This window comes from Myiozetetes cayanensis, unplaced genomic scaffold, assembly GCF_022539395.1.
Source record: "Myiozetetes cayanensis isolate MyiCay16 unplaced genomic scaffold, myiCay2020 scf3, whole genome shotgun sequence".
In the NCBI taxonomy this organism is placed as follows: Eukaryota; Metazoa; Chordata; class Aves; order Passeriformes; family Tyrannidae; genus Myiozetetes; species Myiozetetes cayanensis.
The window spans coordinates 63,562,325-63,589,828 of record NW_026087521.1 but is presented as its reverse complement, the minus strand read 5'-3'; the positions used below and the strand labels follow the sequence as shown (position 1 = coordinate 63,589,828).

At 38.1% G+C, this 27,504-nt stretch overlaps 1 protein-coding gene across 19 annotated transcripts in view; it reads left to right on the top strand.

Annotated features, from left to right (window-relative positions):
- SOX5 (SRY-box transcription factor 5) overlaps positions 1 to 27,504 on the top strand; it is a 638,539-nt gene that overhangs the window by 388,136 nt on the left and 222,899 nt on the right. For all 19 annotated transcript variants that reach the window (XM_050323666.1, XM_050323662.1, XM_050323669.1 and 16 more), the window contains one exon: positions 25,992 to 26,202. In XM_050323666.1, coding sequence (XP_050179623.1) covers positions 25,992 to 26,202 — 211 coding nt within the window. The remainder of the gene's footprint in view (positions 1 to 25,991; positions 26,203 to 27,504) is intronic.

Below are 27,504 nucleotides of genomic sequence, written 5' to 3'. Positions count from 1 at the left end.
TGCATTGTGAAGTGTTGGTCATGGTTTCTTGAATTCCAGGGTTGCAAGGAATCTTCTGGTTATCAGCTCTGGCTCCTAGAAGTGCCAGAACCTTTTGCTGCTCTCAGTAGTCACAGTCATGTTTTACAGTTTCCTCTCTCAGTGTCAGATGTTTGTGTCCATGGTTAGGATGTTACCCACCACAGTGACAATTTGAAGCATTTCTTAGTTTTCTGCCCTTTAAATGGACGAGTGAAATGGTCTGTCATGGGTTTTGTGTTGTCTCTTTAAGTGTGTTTTCTTAGGTCATATAAAATTCAGTTGGATTAGGCTGTGCCAAGGCCAGCTTGCTTTCCCTTAATTTTTCTTGCCACTTCTAATGCTTTTGCAGATTCACCAAAAGTAATGATGGTTGCAGTGGTAATGAAAATGTGGCTTCAGGCTGTTGCTAACATTTAAAGTGTCATGTCATCCAGTCATGTTTTTTTCCTTTCATGTGGCTAACTGCTTCCTCTTGTCTTGAGTGTATCAGTGAAATATCACCACCTTCTCCACTGCAGTGAAAGGGGTTATTAATTTTCTCTAGAGAGTCATGGCTGGAGAGGGACCTGTGGCAAAACAGATTTCAGTATGTGTTTGTTTAAGAATGGGAATCTGCCAAGGTGTGTCAACTCCTAAGATGCATTCAGAGACCTTCTTACAAGAGGACGTTGATGTGCTGCAGTATTTCAGAACCAGCCAGTGTTCCAAAGTGTTTAAAGACAATGAAACGGAGGAAACAAACTTTCTTAAAAGAGTCCTTCATGTCCGGGGTTGCAAGCTTGTCTGAATAGTTTGGCCAGCCTCGTTTCCAGATTCCCTTTAACACTCTTAAGTTCTTTGTTTCTTTTTCCGGTTTAGGTGCAGTTGTGTGACCAGATAAGGTGTTTTTGTTGAAGTAGACTCAGTGAATCCCACGAATTTAGCATCACTAGATAAACTAATGGAAGTAACTGAGTGGAGTTCTGCCCAGTTTAACTAAGGATAGCTTTTGCCAGAGCAGTGTAAACAAGGCTGTCATTATACATGGAAATAGTCTGCTTTAGCATCCTTTTTTTTTTTTTTTTTTTTTTGAAAACTGAATCCACCCCAAGGGGGAAAAAAAAAAAAAAAGAGCTATAAAGATTAACTTTTTGTAGTTTGTACAGGCAGCAGGCAAATTATATAGATTGTCTGAAACATAGACCAATAAAATCTAAGATCAGACTGTTATTATCTTTATTTATATTGTACCCAGAGCATGATTTATTTTTATAGAGACAGAAAAAAGAAACATTCCTGCCCCAGAATGCTTAGCTTATGACCCTGTTCCTGCAAAATAATCTGGTTGATTGGAACCTAATGCTGATGGTAGCAAGAGGGAGGGAAGGAGAGGTCACTGACTATAACTCCTTCTGCACATAGCTTTTTGTAGGATTGGAGTTTGATGACAGAAAATAAGAAATATTACAGCAAAAAGGTAAAATCCTTCTGACATTTCAAGTCTGAGTTAGTGCAGTAGATTGTATGTGTATCTCTACACTAAGTCATGTCAGAAGTGGAAGCTTGCATTGCTTATTAATATTGCTAACCAGAAATAATACAAAATACCTGAGCTTCACACTCTCTTCTATGCTGATTTTCAGAATGAATTTAAAGTGTGTTTCATCTCTGTATCTGTACGTGAAGCTTCCCTCTTTCCTGTTCTTTTCATTTTAAACTGCTGCAGTCATAATCAGTAGAGCTGCTCAGGTTTGGATCCATTTGTGTTTAAAGGCACAGCATTTTCTGAGAATCTGTGGGTCCCCAGAAAACAACCATACACAAATGCAGAGCTTACTGGATTCAGGAGTCTGTTAGGAGCAAGTTAGTTTCTTGTATAATTTTCAGTTAAATTTACAGGGGGTATTTTTTGGTATATGTCAGCAGTCTCAATAGTAAATTTCTGGGGATTATAGGAATCTTGGTGCAGTAGAAGGATATTTTGGCTTTCCCTTGTAGATAAAGGAAGTTATTTCTTCTCCTAGAAGGAAGTAGTCATTAACACATAATGCAGTGTCATGTCAATCATGTCATTTTCAAGGTGAAGATTCAAGAGTGAAGACTAAATGTATACAAAATATATGTCCAAAGGTAAACTAGTAAATTTGGGTTTAACTTCATGGTTAATGGAAGTAAATAGGGAATAGTGGAGCATGCTACATTTTGTCCTAACATACCTTCTAAGTAGGTCAGGGAACTCCCACCCTAGAAGTGCCTATTTTTCTTCCTAGGTTACAGCTGAGGCTTAGGGTGTTAGGCTCAGCTGTTGATCCCAATAGTTTATAAGTCTGTAGTTAGATAACTTCAACTAAAAAAGCCTTGAGTGAGAGGTAATTGCCTGACCAGAGCATTTGCTTGTTGTTAAATAAGGGTTTGCTACGTAGTGCTTAGCTCTGTTGGGAATATAAAGCATTCTGCATCTCAGAGCTCAAACCACTCAACTCACTTGAGTTTGTGTCCTGCATCTGACTGATGATAGAGTGCGAGTCCATGGTATGTTCTTTACTTTTATAAATATACAATCTGCAAATACCCTTCCTTTTTTTTCCCCCTTCCCAAATTCTTAAATTTATATTGTCTTGACACAGACAGTAGCGCTCGCAGAGTGTGGGGGAAAGCAGATTGATAATTCACAATAGTTACATGTATAAGACTTGTTTAAATTATCTTTAAACCAATTTGATAAGTTCTGTAGGAAAACAATTTTCAGAATTTTATATATCCACAAGCACAGTTGAAAGTAGGGTGATTCAGTTCTGCAGAGAATACATCTGTGGCAGATGATGTACTTTTCCTGTTTGCTTGTGGCCAGTGTAAACTTAGCTTTTGGGCAGTGACCATAGCTTCAGTTTTGAAGCTGTCAACATGAGTATTGGGCAATATATTGACACAGGGCCACAGTGAATTCCCAAGTTTTCCATGTGAATAAGCTAACTTGACTGAAATACTTACTTTTATATTTAGGACCTGCATCTTTACATTGCTCTGTAAAATGTTGCAAAGAGTTGTTGAACTTGTAATTTCATAAAATTAACAAAAATGGCAAGTTTTCAGTTTACTGGGTGAAATTAGACTGTATTTCCAGCTTCCCAGTTCTTGATTTATTGTTGGCAATTCATTTCTGTTGTCTATGGCTGTGCTAGTGCAGTGGAAACTATACTAGTCCCTTATTCATGATGGTCTATGATCTATGGGTGTTTCCAAACTCATGGAGCTTCTTGAGTGCAGTACAGGGAGGTTAGAGATCAGTTCACCAAATTTTAGGCACAAAAGTGAGGTGTTTGGGTTGTCTTCACAGTTCATGGAAAAAGATAACCGCTCTGCTAGAGCAGCCTGTCCAATCTCAAAATAAGCATCTAAGACAGAAAGATGAATTACCCTCTGAAAGAGCTTGTCTGTTGACTATAGAGGGAGCCTTGATGACTAGTTTAGACTAGATGTGTAATTTGGGGCTAAAATTAGGTGAGAGTAATCCCATTCACAGTACATGGAATTCAGTAACACATATTCCTGTACAAATATCCTCTCATATATTTGTAGAAGTAACCATGTTCAAGTTCATCCCCTTTTTGGGGGGAGGGAGAGAGTGTGTGAATATTCTAGCAGACTTGGTTTTTAACCAGTACTAACGGTATTTGGTGGGGTTTTAAGAATTGGATATTCCCTACAAGCAAATATTCTGTTGCATATCTATCAGCAGTTTTAAGTTCAAGTAATAAATAATTTGTGGGTTAGCAACAGGAATTGGAGAACTGAAGTAATGCAAAACACCTATAAAAGGCTATTTTGAGAAGATTCTCTTGATACTGAAAAATGGCATCGAATCCAAGGGGGTTTCCCATTTAAAATGTAGGGAATCCTCAAGTGTTACTAGAAACTTAAGTGCTTAATAAAGCATCCCTTTGTCTTGCTATCAGTTGCAATGAACATCAAATTTTATTATTAAGTTTAATTAATTATAGAGAATGTATGTGTAACCTGTTGTGTCTGAAAGATTTCATTAAGTCTTGCTTGGTGATTTTTGCAAGTCCAAAAGCTTAGTAGATAGACCTAGCAATATATTAGTTAAGAAACTGTAGTTGAATTCCAATCTTATTCTGTAGAAACCTGTCTGCTGTGTGTGTTTTAATTCTGCTTATGTCCTCCTCTGTGTTTAATCCAGAAAGTGAGTATATACATGTGCACAGTTTCACGTTTTGGCACCGTATTTGGTGTATTGTGTGCTGTGACTTGTATCATGCCTGCAGGCCATAGGAAAACGACACAAATTAAATGTGAAATAGAGAGGAGACATAATTTAAAACTTGCATGTTCTAGAGATGCAGTATGGCATATGAGAGTTGCAACATATTGCAAAAAATTCACCCTATTTCCCCAACAAGAAGACCATGTTTTCAGCTGTGCAGGCTGCTGGAGACACAGGCAGCTTTCTTCGCTGTTCAGTCGAAATAGCTGTCACTGCATTTTATTTGAGGCAGTATCATGACCACCGCTACACATGCTCTGTCTTCTTTTCGTTCCTGTCTAACTGCACAGGTCAGTGTTCTGCTCTGCCCTCTTCTGTGATTCTGTAATTATATTTATTTTACATAGACATGCGAGTTCCCTTTTCCCTTTTACATATGTTGTTTTGCTTCATGCTGAGAAAACTCCACAGCCTGACAGGGCGCTTTTTTTCCTTCTTTTTTTTTTTTTTTAAGCACTCCAAATTCTATCCAGCTTTAAACTCTTATGTTTATAACCCTGAATATCTCTAAAATGTCTTTACCTAAAACACTTTATGGTTTTATTACCAGGTTTATGCCAGTAATAATATTCACATCAGCTTTCTTAGGGATAATCTTTAAGCAGAACCTAGCAAGAAAGGCTTTGAAAACTATCATTCCCAAGAACGCAAATCTCGGAACATGAAACATCGGTTTAATCGCCCTCTCTGACAACTTAACACGACAGATTGAAAAATACAAGCCGATATGGAAGTGGGATCAATGGATTATCAAAGTCCTAAACATCTTTTCTTGGGGGGGGGAGGGGGGGAGGCGGGGAGCTTTGGGGTCCATTGGCATGCGTAAAACATGAAGTTTGCATAGCTTACCACAGATCCGATGCTGTCTGACTGGCAGGGAAGTTGAGAGGGAGAGAGAGAGATTTACATGAGGGAACTCAGGGGGCTTTGTCACGGCAATTGTATAAAGTGATATACAGTGCAAATCGACTCGAGCATGTCCCTGGATAGCAGGCGGTTTACAGCCTCTTCGAGCAGAGATTACTGCTTTATCTTGTCATACTAAATTAACGTGGCAGCACACTGTTAAACAGTGGTGACCTCTTCATCTGTGGAAATTGCTGCCTAGAGGAGAGATGGTATTTAAGACTCTCTTTTTCTCTCTCTCTCTCTCTCTCCCCTCCCCACTTTGTCTCCCTCTCCCCCTCCCTTCCTCCCTCCCTCTCTCTATCTTGTCTTTTTTTTTTTTTTCTCCTGTAGGGCCCTGAGGCATTTTTGGGTTAGGTTGTAACATTAAAGACAAAAAGAAAGAAAGAAGGGGGGAAGGGAGAGGCTTTTAACATCAAGGTGACAACAGCTATGTGTTAATTGGGCCTTTGTTGTTTGATTAATAGCCACTTTGGTGTAGAATATTAAGACAGTTGTTTGGACAACTTTCTAAAAATGACATGTCCTTTCAGTAAACTGGGATTAAGTGATGTTCTCTGGTCTGCACATTTTAACTCCTTATTGTTATTGCATTTAGTCCTAAGCTTACTGTTCTTCAGGGGTGAGCATGCCGTCCGGGTCTGGCACCGTCCTCAGCTGGCATGAATTGTTGTAGTTCTCTCCAGTGGCACTCCAGTGAGCTGCTCTCACTGGTGCTGGTATTACTGAGGGTCAAGGTGATGAAGATACCTCTGCAATGCAGTTGGGCTCTTGTGCTAGGCTGTAGCAGCAGATTAAGTTGGTTTCATTGAGCTGGTAGTGTGATATAGAAGAACGGGAAAATTAAATCTCCCTGTCCTTTTCAGAAAACTGAGGTGAGAATACATCTATTCCTTAGACCAGGTTTTCTGTTCTTGACTTTCCTGTTTACTATGAAGTGATTCACTGAGGGTCCAATCCAAAGCTCTTTGAAGTCAATTTAAAGACTGCTTTGTCTTTAATAGGCTTTGGATCAAGGTCCACATGACCTTAGGCAAATTATTGCAAATCAGTGTTATGAAGGGCTTGGAAATTTGCAAGCATACATGTCCAAAGTACTAATTTTTGCTGTACTTTCTGTCAGCAATTGGGAAGCCAGGTGAAGCCAGGTTGGCCAGCCCAGCTTTGGAGGTACCTATGTGTGCTGAAAATGACATTATGGCTGCATGTGTGGGTAAAGGAGGCCTTCTCTACCTCTTCCTCTGATGAATGATTTAGTGTTTAACAGGTTCTTTTCCTATGTTGTTGGGGTTGCCAGTTGACAAGAGAAAATTCTTTTACTTCAGAAACTCAGCAATTACTCCAGGATGCCATAGGACTTTGACTTCTTCACTCATGTGAAGAAGGTTATAGAAATTTAATGATATTAGATCAAAGAGGACTTAAAGATCATGGAGCTCAGATTTTCCCTTGCTGTAGACAATTATTCCTTACTGTGAATTTCTTGAGCTGCCACCTACACACAGATTCATGCAAAATTCTGTGCGTTTTGTATTGTACATTTTGTATGTAACATTTTCAGAGGCAAGCTTTTATTCACTTCTCTGGGATGCCAGCACGGCTTATTTTTGCAGCAGAATATTTGCCATTTTAGATGCAGTGTATCTGTGAGCACTGGTGTTATCGTTGTTTTCTTCGGATGAATTTTGAAGGCCACTGAGCAGAGCATGTATACTAGAGATACAGAAAGGACTGATTTCCCAATTTATTATTTGTAGAAATCAATGCATTTGATAATTTATGTACAGCTTACAGAGACCACATAAGTGGCTCATGAATCGATCAGCAGCCAGCAAAAATGAAAGCTAATGAGCTCATTTCAATAGCAAGTTGCTCATTAGCAGGTAGGCTCACTGATCTTTCAAGTTTTCCAGTTCAAAGTCACATGCTCTTTCCATGTTCTTGGAAGGAGTAGTTTCCTTGCAAAGGACAAAACAGAAAAAGAAAATGTGGCAAGGTTTTGAGGTTTTTCTCGTCGCTTTTACATTATACATTTACAGTAAATGCTTGATACTGGGCTGGAGAGGCAGCCACCTAAGTCTAAGTTTGTACCCATCATGGTAGTGCCAACAGCTTTCAGCCACCAAAATTGAATTTATTAGTGAATTTACAAGTTGCAGGGGAAGAAGAGTATGGAGGCCTCTTCTGTGCTTCTCTGTAGAAATCTACACATTCCCAGCACAACATTTTCAGCCCAGCTTTTCTCCAGCTCAGAAGTGAGGATGTGAGGTGCCAGTGGCTAGGCAGGGCTCAGCAGTACGTGCTCTCCCCTGTTCCCAGTCAACGCTATGACCCATCCCGGTTAGTCAGCACCAGGCGTATGTCCTCCCCTCTCCTAGTAATAAATATTTGATGCCTTCTTTCAAACACTTTGGTGCTTCCAGTAGGATTTTTGTGGGGTGTACACAAAAACTAGCTTGTTTGGCTCAGTTCTTATCCTTCTTGGTAGAGATGCAAAGAGCTGAAGAAACATGGGAATTAACCTACCCCTCGGAAGTACTCTAAGAGTCAGTACTGAGAGGTATTGTAGATTTTATGTCCTGAGGCTTGTAAACCTTGTAAACTTGAGAGCAGGGAACTGTTTTTAGCTTTGTGCTTTAATAGAGTACATTGGTGTCCAGTGCTACCATTGATTTTTTTTTTCCTTTAAGTAAAGAAGCAAATTCATTATTAATCTGTTTGAAAGTAAACGCACTGCTATATTTACCAAACCTTTGATAGAAAGTTCTTGAATCCTTATGTTATTTGTATATATAAGTATATATGTAAAAATATGTAGGTGTGTATATATAAAAACATATTTCAACTATCTCCTGTAGACATGAGGAATACACCACTCCTAATCAGACTGGAAAAAAACAGATTCTTGACAGAGTTGCCTGAGGCCCCTGCAAAAGAGGGACTCTCGAAATATATTTTTAAAATATTTTAAAAAAAGACAGATTTTCCAAATCTCAGGAATAGATTTTCAACTGCCTGATTTGGCTTGAAATGAGTTGGCTGAATCAGTTTCTTTTTCTTTTAAGTAAGTCTATAAAGCTTTGATGAATCTGGCTCATTGTTTAGCACTTATCTCATGAGTAAAGCTTGAGAGGTTTGGCTTGAAACTTAGCAAATCACATCTTTGGAAAATGGCCCAAGCCTATTGATTTATCTGAAAAAAAATAAAAATAAAAAAATCCAAAGCAAAACACAACTAAAAACCCTGATCCAGCTTAGTGAATAAGTCCCTTACAGATCTATAGAGCCCCTACTGAATGAGCCCATCTATTTCTCAGCATATGTGAGCCCTGCACTTCATGGAACTGTAGGGCTGAGAGGGATCATGAGAGGTCATCCAGTCCCAGCTTCAATCCAGGGATCAGCTGTACAAATGTCATTTCTTTCAGATAATAGTCTAACTTCTTGAAGTTACTCGGTGATGGAGACTTAGAACTTACCAGTCTGTCTGTCCCAGGGTATTTCTATCTCTAACACTAGAAAGTTATTCCTACTGCGTGATCTTCTCTGCGTCATTTTTATCTCTCCAATTCTTGTCCTAGCCACTGCAGCAAAAGGATATGTACTCTTTTCTACAGCAGATATTTTTGTAATTGAAGAGTGATATCACATCTCCTTGTCTCAGACTTTTCTTTCAGTGCATGGAGTTCTTGTCTTCATATTTTTCTAAATTTTTTTTACAGTTTTGTTGTTTGTCTGGAACTACTTAGAGTGGAATCATTCACATTTTAACAGCTGTGTCTTCTGCATTACAACCGATGCCTTTTCATTAGTGACAATGTCTGCACAGGTGCATCTGAGATGCAACTGAAAAACTCATCCTGGGTAAAAATACTCTGGGTACTTCAGTCTCCGTTTCATAGATGGTGCAGTCTCGTTTTGTTCAATTAACTTGTAGGATGTAGTTACATCCTTTGTGATGGAAGGAAGACTTTGTGTGCCACTCCAGTTTGCTCAGGTAACTGGCAGCAGACAAGTTTTGGGGCTGCTTAGCTTTGCTGAGCTGTGACTACATAGCTGTGGGATAGCAAAATGGATTACAGTGCTCCTGCGTAGCCAAGGAATTGCCAGTGAAGTCATGACGACAGAATATCTTCTTTCAGGGAGAAGGAAGAAGAAACATTGAGTTTCCAAGATAAGGAGCTGATGGGGAGGAAATATTTTCAATTTAAGGCATTTGATCTGGAAATCAGTGGGAAAAAATAAATATTGGACCTCACAATGTCAATTATTTGAGTCACATTTAAAAAGTACTCAGCTCTCTGAACATAATTATTTTCATATGTACAAGATAAAGTGTGCAAGAGATTTAAAATCAAAATCCATTTCCCTTTTTTTCTCTGAGGAATAAACTGTTTGTACAAGCTGAAATAAGGTAACTAATACAATGAGGGTTATGCTTTTCTGTATTTTATGAATGCAATAAATCCTCTGTTAAAAAGGAGTTATCAAGTCAATCTTTCCACTTTATTAGATGACACTTAGTAGAAATTGACCTTGATGTCAGTCAGCAGGGTTTTTTACTGTGTTTTGGGCTACTTGATGAGTAAAGCCTCTTCCCCTTAAAGAGGTTCTTTCTTCCTTGTCTCCCGATTTTTACATTTTGAGATTCTTGCCTTGTGACCACCAGAAAGAAGGTAGAAGCCAGCTGGATGAGCTGTTTGTATTCACGGAACTTGATTAACTTTTACAATATAGTGAAGTAAGTACTGATCCGAAAGGGAGAGCAAAGACTAGGAAGGTAGTTAATTTGCTACTGCGTGCCACTGCTTTTTGTGCCTTTTTTTTTTTTTTTTTTTTGAGCTGTACTGTGTTAACTGCAACTCCAGTGGTGAATAGTTAATGTTTTCTTCTCATCTGTACATCTGAGAGAGGCTGGAGATCAGACTAGGGTACAGTGGAATCAAGGGGTGTGCTTTACTGCCAAAGAGAAACCAGTATGTGAGATAATATGGCAGTGATGGGTGAAATTTCCAGTTGATCATGAATGAATCTTTGTGTGGTGAAACCATTCCCTTTCTGTTCTGCCTCCTGACACTTCCTGGTATAAGACTTGGAGGAAACTCCCCTATATTTGGAAATGCAGAGGGCTATTGCAGTCAAAAAGTCAAAGTAACTGATGGCAGATGACAGCTGCTGATCAACTGATCAACCTCATTCTTCTGTTAGGAATTCAGGTAGAATTTCACAACATTAGGATATTATAGAAATTGTTTGAGAATTAATGAAATTTGAAGATCACATAGGGTTATAAACCACCACAAGTCCTATAATAAAAGAAATAAAGGTCCTGTGGAGGTAGGAAGATGGCAATCAGCTCACCAAATAGGAGTATTGTTAACAGGCCTTGTGCTGTTACTAAAAGCACAAAAGAGTAGATATGACCAAACGTGTCAGAACTCTTCTGAATTTTCTGTGTGTGTTTCTGAAGAAAGTCTTTGAAGATTCTTGTAAATACAGGATATTAGCTTATATTATTTCCAAGAAAGAAGATGGAATTTAAAAAAAAAACAACAACAAAAATAAAGCTCTGAAATTTTGTCAAAGCCAATGTGAATTAAGGGACATTCATTTAAGATGGATGGTGGTGTTAAAACTGACTGGAGGACTCGCCCCAGGAATTGTGGTGGGCAATAGCTCTTCATCACTGGCAAAAGATCAGCTTGTTCTGTTACAGTTTCCTTTTTTGCTTCCAGATTTATCAGTTCTCTGTCGGGTACTCTTTTGAACTGTTTTGATAAATAATTGTACTTGTGAAGGTTAATGGAGTGTCAGTCCCTTATTTACTCTCAAGTCAAATGTGGTGCATGCTAGTCAGAAGTGTAGCTCAAGCTTCATGACCAGCTGACCTTAACGCTTTAAAGTGTGGTTATAGTCAGATAAATGACTGTAAAAATGACGTTAAAGGGTCCTATGTTTTCTGTCTTGCTGTGGCTTTTGGGGTCAAATTTAGTTGCATAAAAGTGTGATATTTTTATTAATTACCTATAATGCTATAACTTAACCTGGGGTTTGAAAATAAAGCTGTGTCTTTTTTTTTGCTTCACGTCATTCCTAGTTATTGAGCATTTTGCAAATGGTACTTAACTGACTATTTTGTTGACAATGTGTCTGCAAAGCACTGTCCAATTCCTTCTTTTTTAGCTGTATTGACTTGTTAGTGCTAAGGGCAGATAAAAAAAATTAGTCAATAAAGCAAGCAGATAGACATGACTCAGAAAATAGATCAGGAACAAATATTTTGAATTAAGGTGACATTTTAAAGTCACTGTTCTGCTTATCCCCTTGTATTGTTGGAAGTTCACCCATTACAGAAGCAGAACACAGATACTTTCATGTAAGCTTCTACTAATCTGTGCCAGTCTGAAACTGGTGCAACCTTGCAGTCATAAGAACAACCAGTAATTTCCAAAGGTGTTTGTTGGGTGTCCGTTTTCCATTCTTTTTTTGCTTAGTGTCTTTACTGGATATTGTAAGAGTGTTTCTTTTCATCAGTATTAAAGCCAATGAGGAAAACCCAAGATAAACTACTAGTTGTTTTGAGAAATTTTTACAGCTTATTCTAGTCATATTTTATTGAGTGTTCAATATGCATAAGCTGAGCTCTCTGATACCAGGACTCCAAGGAGTGTTCTAAAGAAGAAAGTTTTTATTTGAGTAATAGCTGCACGAAAATTAATAGACACAAAGACTTGAATGTGTTCAGGAAGTGAGATTTCCAGAACAGTTTAGTCTTCTGAAAAAGCGATCCCATTTTCCACTGAAGATAACTTGCAGAGGTAAATGCAGTTTGTTCATGGAGATCTTCTGAAACTCTTGCTATTCATTCAGTGTTCTGGCCAGCTCCTTTAGAGGACAAATGTGTGCTGAAATCTGGAGAAGCATGCTGATAATTAATATCTTAAGGAAAAAAAGTTTACAAAAAGGTGGGGTTTTTAGAGAGTTTCAGAAGTTCTCCATTTAGTCACTGAAAATATAACTTGTGCATTGCTGTTCTATTCTATGGGCTTTCCTAATCCTGAGCTTTCTCCTTTGAAGATGATGCTTTAGCTGATTTGGGTAACTGTGATTTATATAGCATCTAACATTTTCACGTTACCAGCTCCTTATATGATAACAGTATCTTGTTCTGTATGGGCTAGAGGTGAACTTGAACCTACCGTGTAAATACTTCCTTATTTTATGGATCTGATTCCTAAATAATCAGTGGAAACTGATGTCATGATAAGGTAGCATAAAACATGGTTTAAAGACAGGACAGCTGGCAGAGTATGTGTGTGCTCCTTCCAGTTTTTTTTTTCAATTTTCCTTTAACATAAGGCCATGATGGAAGGAAGGAAGTACCATAGTGTGAATGACACAGCCATGCTTCCCAATTAACATGTGGTACTGATGGAAGAAAATGGTCATACTAAAAACTATGGCTAATATTATTAGCCCTGAACATATGATGTATTACATTAACCACTCAGGAGAGCAGTCAGCGGTCAGGTGTATCAAAAGTGGCAGCGTAGTGTCATTGTAACATCTCCTTTTGACCTGTTATTGCCAAAAGTTTCTTTGAACCTTAAGTTACGAGACACTTTGTAATGTCTGAATATCAGAGATGTAATATCAAAATGTACTGAGAAAGGCTTTATGTAAATGTGTAAGTGGAACCTCCAGTACTGTCAAAGATCATGGGCCCCTGCAAGCAAGATTTGATGCCTTTCGAGAGGGACCAGTCTTACATGTCTTACTTTTGCCTGCTTGTACCTTGTACAGTACAAATAAGCTCTCAGCATAGTTCCCATTTATAATGTCATTTGCATGTGATTTTCACTCTTACTTCACATAATTGAATCTATCCAGGCAATTTATCTTTCAAATATATTATCTCTGGATAGCTGTACATCTGAAGATTAAAAAAACTTAAGAAATTTTATGTAACTTTTTGAGTATGTTTAAATATGTACACTGAAAGTGTAGACAGTCATAGACCAGAATAGAAGGTAGAAAATAAGAAAACTGTTCAAAATGTACAGTAATTTCTTTGAATGTGTATGAATATACGTATATAAAAAATGTGACTCTCACAACCGAATACCCTGTCTTTGTGTTCACCCCCTGTCTGTGTTCAAGGTCTTTAGGTGCTCGATAGGAGCTTTTTAATTATTTTTCCCTGTTTGATGTTGCTAAGTATAATGAATGGATTGCAGAGAACTTTTTGTTAGAAACCTTCTGTACATCAGCTTAGTGCTGGTAGGCACAGTGATACCTGGTTGGATCACATCCTGAGACTCACTTTTAGTAAGCTTAAGGTCAGAAAAAGAGAGATTTTGTAAAACCATGCTCTGTTAGTCAACCATTACTTCCTCATCGTAAAGCAGGCTTACATTCTTTCCAGCCAAAGTGGAGAAAATTGTGTCTTTCTTATTTGGGTTGGGCAATTCTGTGGGTTTTTCAGCATCACTTCATGATGACTGAAAACTACAGGGAATACTCAGAAATCAGTGATTCAAAGAGGAGCTTGGAGAAGAAAGGCTATTTCCAGCAAAAGTTATTCATTCTCTGCTGATGGTGGGTAGTTGGCTGTGACTGTAAAAGAATTTATGTTCTTTAGGGTTTTTGATTTGTTTGTTTGTGAACATGATGTAAAACAGTGCACAGATTTAATTGTTGAAATATATAATGCACTTAATCAGCCACAGGAATAAGTTTTCTTTAACAAAATGGCATGAGAAAATGAGAGAATTAACTGCCTTAAAGCTAATAAAGATCATTTGTATTACTCAGAATAATTTAGGTAAGTGATGAGAAAGGGGAGGAAAATTAGCATTTGCGTACAGTTTGCTTACTGTGTAATTCTTAATCAGGAGTGTCACAACATCCCTTGATATCATCTTATCACAAAGGTCCCTTCATAGTAGGCAATGTATGCTACTGACTGCAGTTTCCAGGAGCAGAAGAAAGAATAATTCATCTGCAGAGTGAGAGCAACTGTGAATCTGTCATAAATTAGAATTTATTGGGTTTTTTGCATCACTCAGACACAGTCTAAACTGGCTCCTGTGTGCAGGGTCTATGTGCATTTTAAAACTTGTTTAATTGCTGCCTGAATGAGCTTTAGAATGGGACTGAAATGATAAAATGACATCATGCTGCTCCCTGGAGTAGAAGGTAATGTTACCATTTGAGGTAACTAAGACCTGGAAGAGCAAACAGAGAATTGGTTCTTGGATGTTGAATGTGCTCTGCCTTTACTGTGCTTTGGAACCCAGCAAGTCAGCTCACGTCATTTCCTGACTTGCCCTAATATGCAGTACCACAAAGGTATTTTGTGGGAATTAGTTAAACAAAATTTTGAGTTACTTTAACATATATTATGTTTATGTACCAGTGTTATGTGGATTGACTTTTGTCCTACTAATTTTTATTAATTATCCTGATGATATTTGGCATTATTTGATCAAACACCATCCTCTGAAGTGCGTGAGATTCAAATAAGTTCCATTCCTACTCTGTAAACATGTTCTATGGAACTGACTTTCTTTGAATGTATTTACAAGCTCTCTCAAATCTTCATTCGCGAAGCCTAGCCATGATTTACAAACTCAGAATATATATATTTCTTTTTATTTTCTGTGTAATCTTTCTTCCAAAGTTGAGAACTACTTTGTTTACACCAGAATTCCAAATTCTGTGTCACTAAAGTTGTGGAACAGTTGTTGATAGGAAGAAAATCAAGTTATAAAAGACATGAGAAGAAGAGGTGAAATGAATTTTGGAGGGAGAATAGGTCTTTTAATAACTCTTTAAGGGTTAAACCAATTACTGCTTAGAAAAATCCCATGAATTATTGTTTATGTAGCCATTACTTAGGAAGTGTAAGAGAGTAAGTAGTAGGCAAAGTAATTGGTGAGGTCTGTAAAAAGCAGGTAAAAGAATAGGAAACTTAGATGAAAGCATTACAAAGATATATGAGACAAACATTTTGAACCAAGAGAGTTATTTTTTTTTTTAATTCGTATTCTTAATGTGGCATCTAATCCTGCAGTAAACTCCAGTGGAGACAGTGGGGCTATTTCTTAAGTAGCTATTCCATTTTAATAAAGTTATGTTTTCTGGCCCTTCTTGAAGATTCCAGAAGATTGCTTTCAGAAAAAAAGAATACTATGATCCTAATCTCAGTGTGGGCAAAGATTATTTTGGTAGTTATCATCATGCAAGTCTAGTTGTAGTCTTCTGATAAGAAGAAGAACAAATACAAGGTAAAAGTAGATAAACAGGTGTGAAATGAGAAGGCTTGTGAAAAATATACAACGTATAAGCTGCACACAATTATTTTAAAAGTGTAGTGGATTTTGTCACACACCTGTCCTTCACAGACTCATAAAGTGTTTTGAGTTGGAAGGGACATTAAAGATCATCCTGTTTCAACTCCCTGTCTTGGGCTGAGACACCTTCCACTAGACCAGGTTGCTCAAAGCCCCATCCAGCCTGGCCTTGAACACTGCCAGGGATGGAGCATCCACAACTTCCCTGGGCAACACGTTCCACTGCCTCAGCACCCTCACAGTAAAGAATTTCTTCTGTATATCTGACCTAAATTGTTTTTCAGTTTGAAGTGACTGCTCTTTGTCCTGTCACTACAGTTCCTGATGAAGAGCTCCTTCAGATGCTAGAAGGGGCTGTGAGGTCTCCGCACAACCTTCTCTTCTCCAGGCTGAACAGCCCCAGCTCTCTCAGCCTGTCTTCATAGGGGAGGTACTCTAGTCCCCTTATCAACTTTGTGACCCTCCTTCATGTAGGGTATGTGCAGGATTCCTGATACTACGTGTGTGGGCTAAGGTCTTCAAAAATATAAAGAACACATCATTCCCAAAGAGTTGATTATTAGAAGTTGCATGGATTTCAGTCCAGAAGTATGCATGCATTGAGCAGTGCTTCCTTCATACACTCCTTTGTGATCTCATTTGAATGTTCTAGTTGAAGTAACTATTAAAAAGAAAAAAAAAAAAAAAAAAGTAATGCATTAACTTGCTGAGAGGAGGGCAGAATGATTTTGTACAGTATGATTTTACTGAGCCCGTAGAAAGAGGTAGATATATCGAATATCAGAAAAAGATGGGTACCTTCTCTGAAACTCTAAAATGGCAGAGATTGTCAGATGAATTCCTTCAGTAGAAATGAGAAAGGAATTCCTAGGGCAATTCTGCACAGGTCTACTTGCTTCTTGTACCTTTTTGTGTAAGCTGGCTGTCAAAGCCTCCCAGTTACATAGCAACACCGGTCTCTTCCAGCGTTCTGAAGTGGCTGGAAAAAATTGTGGACTGAAAGGAATATGGTTACAGTAGTCCTTTCCCTGCTGTAAGATGTCTGCTTCTTGATACAGGATCCATAGGGCAGCAGCAACCTGTAGCAACATCCTAGAAATATGGAGAAATAAATACATTGTTACAGAAGTTTGAACAAGACAGACATTGAAGTTGCCAGTGGTGTTCCAGGGAGAATAAAACCACAATACCAAAAGAAGCGAGATTACAAACTGATACAGCTGGATCAAGTAATCCAAAATCCAGCAAAAATCCAGATCATTGATGGGAGTGAGGCACTTGGTAAACAGTAATGCTGAAAAATACTTAGGTGTCTTAAAACAAATTAGGTAGTAGCTTGTCTTGTAGCAAGGCAGCAGAAAAGGCAGTAACAAGGTGATTGCCCTTCTCCTCATAGCTCTGCTAAGGTTGCACGTGGAATAATGTGTTCAGTTCCGTCCACATTAGAGAAGTCAGAGAACTGGAGGGATTTCAGGTGCAAGCAGCAAATGATTAAAGAGTTGTTGGAGCTGATTTGAGAGGGAAAACTGAAAGTAACAGTCTAAATATGGCCAGTAATAACAAAGTAAATATATGCTGTCAAAAAACCCCCATGGATGATGCAAGCTCTAACATGGTTGAAGAACAGTCTAGAGTGTTGAAAGAAGCAACTGTATAAGAAGAGTTTTGGGTTGAAAGGAAGTGAATGTAAGGCAGAGTGTTCACAGGGGGAATGGGAAACTTCCCTTTCTGTCTGAGACATCTTGCTAACCGAGATTAAACAAGTGGGGCCATGTCAGATGTGTGGGCACAACACAGGTGTGCTGTTTTGTTACAGAGCTGCTTTTGTCACTTGGAAGAATCCCTCTGCCTTAGCATGAACATGGGCCTTTGTGGGCATAGGATGTTCTCTTTTCTTTTTTTCCCCCGTTTGGGGGTGGTTCTCTCCAGATCCTTTAAATCAGCTTCAACACAGAGGAGGCAGTTTTCACCAAATTGTATGTGGCTTGTCTTTACTCTCAGCCAAAGGAATGAGGTGAAATACATCTATGCTACTGGAGAAAAGACGAAGTGATCTGACATCCCTTTCCATCTGAAAACCGTGGTGAATCAAAATAGGAAGGCTAGGAAGCTGGGAACAGTCCTGGAGCCATTGCTGGCCTATGGCATTCCTTCTGTCATATCAGTGAATTCTGTTCAGATGGTCCTCTCCCCTTCTTTCAAGGAATTAGCACAGACAATGGGTTTGTTTCATAGTAAGAAAGCTGGTGATCAGACTGTTTTTGACACTCAACATAGGTTTTCTTACACTTACAAAACCAGAGTTGTTGTACGTGGTTAGTAAGCTTGTATTTTTACAAAGATAATCGTTTTATACTGCACTATTTCCAAACTATTAGAAGGATTTAATGTATGCTGAAGACTCTACCAAGCTGTTTTGATAAGCAGTCTTATTTTTTGTTTAGCAAGGTCTTAAGGGTGATCTTTAGTCCCTCAGGGAAGAGCTCATAAAAGTCTTAAAAGTGCTTTTGCAGAGCTTTATTTATTATTTTTAAGCATGGAGATTACTAGCATGAAGATAACAAGGCTGTTATAGTACAACATGTTCTTTGTTTTTGCAGGTTATAGCTAACATATTAGGAGTTCTCAGAATGCCAGTTTTGTTTGTTAAGTGTTTAGAGAGCAAATAGATGTAATCCTATATTGCGTTATTTTCTTAAAATGAGTCTGGCTGGAGAAAGAAGCAGTAGGAGAGATCTGGTCCGAGTATGGGTGTCAGGAATTACGTTGCTAACCACATTTACCTATTACAAAGCAGTTGTAACGATTTTACTATATTTAATATAGGATTTTCAAATTACTTTTATATATGGGGGAGTACTTCATTGCAAGAAATGGGACAAACAGGTGGGCAAAACAATGAAACAAAATCTGTGGCACAGAAGAAAATTTAAAAAAAAAAAATCGCTGTTTGACATTCAGTAATAAAAAGGTTCTAAAATTTCACTCACGACAGTTTCTCATATATTTTTTACTACAAACAGATCCACAGTTTGCATATAACTCTTTGATTTGTAATAAATCATGGTGGGATAAGCAGTAAGAAGTACTAAACTTGTGCTGGATGTTTGGGGATGGGCTGGAATGCAGAACAGCCAGAGGAGAAATGTTTGTCTTAAGCGTCGGTTATCAGATTGTGCTCTGTACTGTAGATATCTGATAATGGTCTGTTGAAGAAGCTCAGAGGGTCAACCAGTCACAGTATGCTGGTTCCAACTCTTTATTTTCAGGGACCTGTAATGAAGTCAGTGGGAATGAAATTAATATATACTATTGTGCATTTTCAACAATCCCCCAAGGCACCTCCTTATATCTCTAGATACCTTAACTCCTTGAAAAGTCCGCACCTATGCTTTGTAAATCTCAGAGGATAAAGTTCAGAAAACAGTGCAAAATGGATTATAAGTTATTCCTTTTGTGTGAAGGCAGCTGAAGAGTTTCTTGCGGCTCATCTCCAAACCTTGGAAATGTTTGAAATTTTCTCTTGCTCGTGCAGTTGTGTCAGCAGTCTGAGTACCATGGTGTTTGGAAAAAATCAAAGTATGTTTCAGTGTTACTGTCAGATATTGTGGGGTGGCACTTGATATATGAGAGAGTTCCCAATTTCCGGTTTCAGGTGATTGGGCTGTGGTTCCCCACGGAGTAATGTAAGAGTAATATAAAGGGCTGGGTATTTATTGCATCAATAAAAGTGAAAATACAACCTCTATGAGGCTTTTGTCCAATAATCTCTAGGCTTTTTACATCAATTATATAAAATGCCCTAAGCAGCAGGAAATATTTATTATTGTCTCAGTTTTACATATGGAGGAAAGAGGCGGAAGAAAGTGTCTGATGTAGCAGAGTTCATGTGGCAGATAGTTGTTTTTTTGAGCTTCTAACCATTTTCAGCCAGGTTGATAGATGTCAAACACTGGAAGTACCTGTTAGTCTTCCCACTGAAACCTCTGCTAGTGTACCTTTTGCTTCATCAAAAAGATGTCATTAATTAGATATAGCGCTTGATGTAAAAAAAAAATACAACCTGAAGGATAAGAGCTATTAATGATTGCCAAAAATAAATAAAATTGCATTACCAAACAAAGTATTAACATTCTAGAGGGAGAGCTAGATGTCATCAGGATTCTCTAAGTCTGATACTTGTAAATACTTCCAAAATAGGGATCATGGAGTTCCAAAATACATCATTTCAGCAAAGCCAAACCGATATTTGACTTAATGTATTTTATGTGTCTGCAGCATGGTCACAGTAACAAGGAAAAATATGTGCATCTCTGATCACTGTGTTTAGTTTAGTTCACCTAATTCAGGTAAAACTCTTACTTGCCTGCCACAATGACCTCTTCAACTGACTCTTCTGACCCATTCACTAACTTTTTCTCTCTCCATTACATTTAATTTCCTTGTCATCATTAAAACCACAGTCCTAGGGAAAAAAAATCTGAATGAGGATAGCTGTTGTTTGCATGGATTTAATTGCAGAACCATCTTTCTAGGTTTGTTTACGTGACACACTTTGTCGCTTTTATCCCTCCTTGGATTATAAGTCCTTGAGGTTTCTTTGTAATGACGTATTTATCTTCTTCCACCTTTTCTGTGCCCTTCTGTACAGTCTCTCTTTTGCCCACTGTATCCTCCACTGTTTCTTTTAAATCTCCTTGGGATCCTGTCCACCTCTTACAAACAATTTTGCTACGTGAGGGAAACCTATAGACAAAAGACCTGTTTAAATGTAAGGCAAATGCGAAGAAATTTTAACATGTAAGGAGAGCTGTGTCCACTGGAAAGCCTTATGGGATATGTGTTTCATCTTCCTGAAGGTACCAGGTTGACAGCCACCATAAACCACGCAGGTTCATGGTAATATCTGCCCTGCAGCCCCTGTGACATAGAATGTAGAAAAGAGAGTTTTCCAAATCACTTAATTGATTTGAAAATATGATTCCCCTTGAAAGCTGATGGCACTTATGCTCCTAAAGTAAGTTAATTACATTAATTAAGGCAAAGATCGTAAATGGAAGGCTAAGAAAAAAGAAAAGATCATTCTTGCTTTGTGAGTATTATGTGTCTGTTTTGTTTCTTTTAAACCTTAAAAAATACTGGAAATGTCAAGTTGTGTTTTCTCATAATTACTGATGGACCTCCTGTGGACAATGGGAGTGTTTTTACAGCTTTCAGATTTTTACTTGGAGTAGCTACGCTGTTGAATCTTAAACATAGATATTAATTTCTTAAAATATTATTAGGTAAGATAAATAAATAAGAACCGGTACTAAACTGCTTAAGAATCATTTGTCTTTAGAAGTGTGAAGTATTCTGTTTTCTGATTATTTCTTATGTCATACTGTTATTAGCTTCCTGGTCACTATGGAGACTATAAAAGAGATAGGCCTACATCTCTAATGTAGAAAGCAGAGAAAAAAATACTGCCCTTGTGTCTTCTTTACACGTTCTAAAAGAACGAAGTATGGGCAAAATTCCAACTTTAAAAAAAAGAACCCGTTCGGTTGCTTTTAGGATCACAAGCTTCTTAAAATCAGACAATATCAGTGCTTGTTTTAAAGACACAAGTATTTTTTTCCAGGTGTTTTTGGCTGCAAACCCAGAAGATTCTCATGATATCTTTTTTTCTTTTTTTTTTTTTTTTCTTCCCCCTGCAGATGCAGCCTCCTTTCATACCATATGGTGGTAATTAACAGTTTCAGACTTAGTTTTGAGTTTTATTCTGCTTCGATTCTTGGTTGGTTTGGGACAAAATTTTAATGTCACGGAAGCAGAGTTTTCTGTCTGAGTTTAATTGCAGACAGGAATAATGTGCATCTCTAGATGAAGAAGGAAAAGATGAGATCTATTTAGAGCGCTAAGAGATATTTTGGAAATCTCACCAAGTACAACCTGTTTCTTTTCATTAAGCCTTTCACTGTCCCTCTGTAGAACTGAAATAGGCCTCACTTGGACCCTGGAAACAGAAAGAGACAATTCAAAAGATACAGTTGGAATGAATAGTTTCTTTTAACAGCAAAATGTTTGCACTTTTTATGAGAGCAAGGGTAACATTGTGTAATCTTCAAAAAAGATATTGCTTAGTGAGGATAAGTCCATTGTCCAGTGACACGACTTTTCCTGTCAATCACAAAGGTGACAAGGGGGCTAGATTAAGTAAAGCTTGCCCAAGATTAACAAAGGAAGATTATTGACCTCATCCTGAAAGGGCAGAAGCCTGTTTTATCATTAAACCTTGGAAGAGGTATTTCCTCCATAGGTGGAAAGCTGTTTGGCAATATCGAGGCAATTTTCTTGTAAATGAATGAATCTTCCTGTGGATTCTAGCTTGGAACAGAAGCAGAAGACACAAAACGAGGGCCAGTCCCTTTTTTTGTTGCTGTTGTTGTGGGGGGAAGAAGGGCCTAGGGTGTTCGCTTCGGGACGATCTGTGTAGGTCCTTGCCTGCCTTTCCGAAGTGGGAAGAGCGAGAAGCAGCAGCATCAGGTGTTGGTGAGTACAATCCCAGCTCAGAGTCGGAGGAAATGTTGTGCCAGCACACATTAGCAGAGCTATTCGCAATGCAAATGAACAATAGAGCCCCGTCCACCAAGCAGCTGCTAACTGCATAAAACTGTTACCAGGATTAACAGTGCCAGAGGCTGGAATGTAATCAAACTTGAACAGGTGAAATGGTTACGCAGCTGAGAGAGACTGTTTTACAGTAAAAGCGTGGTTTTCCACTGGTTTGGTGGCCGATAGGTCTTTTGTGTGGCTTGATGGATTTAATTCTAAAATGTCATTAGTAGATATTTATGTTCTTTAATACCACTCCTTAGAGTGTTGTTACTTTTCTCCCAGTTGAACTGAAAAAAAGTCATGTCGATTTGTCCTTTTAGAAAAGGAACCTGCTAAATCTCGCTTGTTGGGAGGGAACTTCCTTCTCAGGGGATTAATTTTAAACTGTTGCTGACATATCTTTCTTGCCATTAAGGATTTCTCCGAGTGTTTTCAAGGGGATAGTTAAGCTCTCATATGCAGTATCAGAGGATTTTCTTTACCAGAAGTTTTTTAGCTTTATACAACCATTGACACAAGCAGGTTTTATGTGGAAGGATGCTTTCTTTTTACGTGCTAGAAGTAAAAATCCAGACCCACTTTCTCCAGCAATGGCATAAGAAAGAGCAAAATCAAGCAGAGGAATCTAAAGTAAAAGCCAAGGTAACAGTTGCACGTTTCAGGTTGTTGTTCTGAATGACAGAATAAAAAGATCATGGACAAGTGGGGAAGACAGATTCTTGAGCTGGTGTGCTAGAGGATACACGTTGAACCGTCATCAACAGCAGAAGCTGATGTGTACTCTCATCCGCTTGTATGGAAAAGAGAGGATCCTTCTTAGATTGCAAATCACGCAATGTATGTGTGATTGCTACAGATCTTTTTGAATGAATAATTCACTGGTGTACTGTAATTTAGCCCACTGAGATGTGATTGCAGCTGTTCCCCTACTGTATATGTGTTTTGATTAAGTGGAGTGTATCTTAAACCCCACAAGTGTATAAATAGCCCATGTATGTGATATGCAAACACTGCATACATGCACACCTAACAAGAGCAGTCAAAGGAAACTTTTATTTTGGGGAGGATTGCTTAGTTGTATGTTTTAGTATATAATTTGCCTTTAAAAAAAATCTGTGTAGAACACTTCTCTTTCCTTTTTTTTAAATACAGCTATGAAGTCTTTTTAACTGTGGTTCTATATAAAGGTTTTAGCCAACATTGTAGTAGAAGGGTGTCTCTGTTATTAATGAGTTTATCATTCCAAAACCTTTGCAATATAAGAAATTACTTCTTTTGTGCCTGTTTTACAGATAGGAAACTGAAATGCAGACACAAAAGTGACTTTTACCATGGTTCAGAACATCTGAAAGAATTAGGAATCGAGTATCCAGAAGTCCTTTCATGATGCTTTGCCCACAGACAACTACCTTGACCTCTCCACCTCACAATTCCTTTTCCCCAGAAAGTGAGACAGAGAAATTCTAGTAGTTTTGAAAATATTTGTGAGTTCCATTTGAAAGCCAAGCAATTTGTGATTCTGAAAATCATCTGATACTGCTTTACATAATATTGTGTTCTTACGCGACTTCTCTTATAACAAACAGGTTTTATACTCGGAATATGTTTGTACATAAAAAAACCCACTTGCTTGTACCTGAAATGTACATGAAAACAGCAGTGATGACACCTGAGGTTTAGACAGCTGTTGCAAGTACTTTGTGTCTGTGACCAGTGTGTGACATGCAGAAGCACGAGTGAATGTCTTTGGGGCCCGCTTTGGATTAAAACAAGAAACTAGTTCCTGGTGAAATGAGGAACAGTACTGTTCCTGTATTTAATTGATGGTACAGGTAGATTTAAAAACTGTAACTAATGATGGTATTTGGCATATCTGATTCAAAGTGTGAATAAGGAATCAGCTTTTAAGATACTTCCTCATTTGGCCTTGTCTGTAGGAAAAAAAAATACCACTTGATGATAATAGGTTTGAATCTTAGATAAAATCTGAACTGATGCTGAAGTTAACTATTTGCCTCATCTAAATTGGTGTTAAAAACTAATTTATTCAGGTCTATATATGTGGGGAAAAAATTGCATTTGGCTTCAATTAATTTTTGAAGTCTGGTGTTTGGAACTAGTAATTTTCCGTGTGCAAAATAAAAGTGGAGGGAGCTACAAGAAAAAAAGGGAAAAAAAGGAGCATTTCTGTTGACTAGAGTCGGAAAATTTTTTAGGGCTTGGTCAAAAGCTCATTGACGTCAGTAGAAAGTCTCTCATTAACAGCACTGGGTTTGGCTTTTGGGGCATATGATGGCCCAGATTGTAATCTCAGTTAAATCCGATTCTGTTAGGGAATTTATTCACTAGTATAACACATTCAAGCTGCTCAAAACTATTCGCATTAAAAGTTTTCTTAAGCAAAGGTAATCTTTTTGCCACAACAAAGTAGTCTGCGAAAACAAACATATTCTTTATTGCATATCTTCTGTGTAGCTTTATTCAGATTTTATTGAGATAATTTTTAGCAATTTATGTTCTATTTACAAAAATATACTTTTTTTTCCTGAAATACTGTGGTTTATTAGAGCAGAGACATAAAAAAATGCTCAGAAAAAATTATTATAATACAAATCACTAAAAACTGTGTGCATGTGTATATATATTTATATCACTTTCATACCCTATAAAATGAAAACAATATAAAAATTATTATGACTTTTTCAGCCAAGTCTGTAACTCAGCTCACAAGATGATGCAGTGGCTTTTTTAGAAATAATATTCACTGAACATCTGGAGTACAAAAATGAAATAAGATAGTGAAAAAAAAAAACCCGGAAAATCAGATCAAAGTAAAAACTATACACTTTTATAGCATTATATTTTATGCAGTGTATGTACTCTCCAGCAAGCTGTGTTTGGAGACACTGACCGAAGTTTTGCAGGTATAGATGGCATATGTTAGCAGAGGAAGAAATGAGTTTGAGAGACATGTAAGAAGCGTAGGGTATAACAGAGACATAAAAGGAGTACGTGCAGAGAACATTGTTTTATGTTGGAGGAGGCGTGGAGGAGAAGGCTCTCACGTTAATGAAGGCAAGTTTGAAGATGCTGGACCCAGTTTTGCTTTCCATTAAAATTAATGAGTAGACCTCTGTGGACTCTCACGTGAGGAGGGTTGTGTGTATGTTCCTGGAAGTCACAGAGTTTTGCCATTGTGCTGCCAGTGAAAGTCATTAGAACCACGTTTGTGAAAAATACTGTCTCTATGAGAAATGAAGGTTTGAGGCAGAAGGAGAGAATAGAAAGAGAATTAGAAAGCAGAAAGAAATTGCTTCGTCCTTTATAGATGGGAAAACTGCTTGAACTGTGAGTTAAAATAAGTCATATGGTGAAGGGCATTTAGTATTTGGTTACTATTTTATTTCTTACAACAACTAGCCATCAAGGCATTAAGTGCTTTATAAAGTCAGGAAATTAATGGTCCTTGTAAAAATTGAAGGTTTTTTTTAGAAGAAAAGCTGTAAAAGAACAAACAATTAAAGGTAATCAATACCATTGTTATTAGGAAACCTATGAGTACAACACTTCTCAATTAGGGAAAAACTGTATTTTATGTTTCTCTCTTGCAGGCTGATCTTTGTTCACTCCAGCCTGTAATCTTGGTTTATGCTTTATGGGAAGGCTTTGTTCTGGGTGTTTTTGAAGCATTGCATGCCTTTTTAAAGGTTTCAACAGAAGAACAAACAGCAATGAACTCAAAGCACAAAGGATTGTTCTTTCTTTCTTTCCGTCTTTATTTTTTTTTTTTTCTTCTTCTTTAAGAAAAGAAAGAAATGTTTCATCTTGTTTTTCTCCCCTTTCAGGAAGTTGATGGCAATAAAGTGATGTCTTCATTTGCCCCGCACAACTCATCTACCTCACCCTTGAAGGCAGAAGAAGGTGGGCGTCAGAGTGGAGAATCATTGTCCAGCACAGCCCTGGGAACCCCAGAAAGGCGCAAAGGGAGCCTAGCGGATGTTGTAGACACCCTTAAGCAAAGAAAAATGGAAGAGCTCATCAAAAATGAGCCAGAAGGTAAGGCCTGGGAAACTGGCCAAAATTTTCTGTTTTCTTTTCTTTTCTACAGATTCTTTGGATATGTATACTTTTTAATCTTCTCATTTTCTGCTCTGTTTGCTTTTCCTTGCTAGTAAAATTAAAGTAAAAACCTCATAGTTCTTGTCTACATTAGAGATATTCAGCAATATCCCATCATAGCTAACATTTTTAGCTTTTCCCAAGTAAGAGTCTAGTGGTCTTTTTGTCACAGTCGCAATAGACACAGCTCCTCAACTTGGGTGCAATGAACCAATTTTAATTGCCTGGGGGATTTTACTCCACTCCTTCCTTCTCCCCCATTTATAGAGCTAAAAGCAGTGTTATCAGGAGTGTCAGTGTTTCTTGGTGAAATTATCTAGTGGGCATGTCATTATTTGAAAGGTAAGAAGTTAAATTGGGAACTCAGGAAAACATTTGTGTTGAACACGTCATCCTCTGTAGTGTAGGTGCTATACAAACACAGTACAGGCTTTCTCTGCATTATGTCTGGCCAGCAAGTTTCAGCCTTGGCATGTAGGTATAATTTCTGGAGAATTGGTTTCTTCTTGAGACCCTATGTCCAGTCGGTGATGAGTAGGCACTCGTGCTCTGGGGGCTGAGACTTGGACCAACCTTCTCACCTCTGAGAAGCCACAGAGCAGCTTTTCTTTAAGCAGGAACTTTGATTTTTGCCTATTCGGGGCAGAGTCAAAGCCCTGACTGTGAGATGAAGTTCTCACTACATTCTCCATAGGTATCCAGCATGCTTTCTGGATTTTTGGGGCACTGTGAGGCAGTTGTGGGAACACAGCGAGCCTTGGTCCCTCCTGCTGCACAGTAATGAGACTATATTTTCATTTACACTTGCCTATCCTGTTGTGAAAATGTATTTCAAATGTTTAAAAGTGTGGCCTTCAGAGGTCCCCTCAGTGTGGAAGCATGAATTGATAGTACCTACAAGAAAATTTTTGGACAACCTGCATACTGGAATGAAAATATGGAAGCAAACACAAGCACATTGTCACATACCCGAGCATGACAGGATTGTAAATGAGTCTTTTCTTGACTGGAGCACACAGGGTCTGCTGGGAAACAAATTCTTTGTCCAAGCATTTTTTGTAATGTTACTTACATTGTTTCTTTTGCATTTGCATTGACTTAGTAGTCGGTGCCATAACATACCTTGTGCCTTTGGATGGAAAAGACTGGGTTGGGGGGGGTGGGGAGGGAAGGAGACCAGGCTTTTATCTGAGAGAAAGGAAAGAACAGGGGGTTCTGGGCAATGTATAAATACTCTGT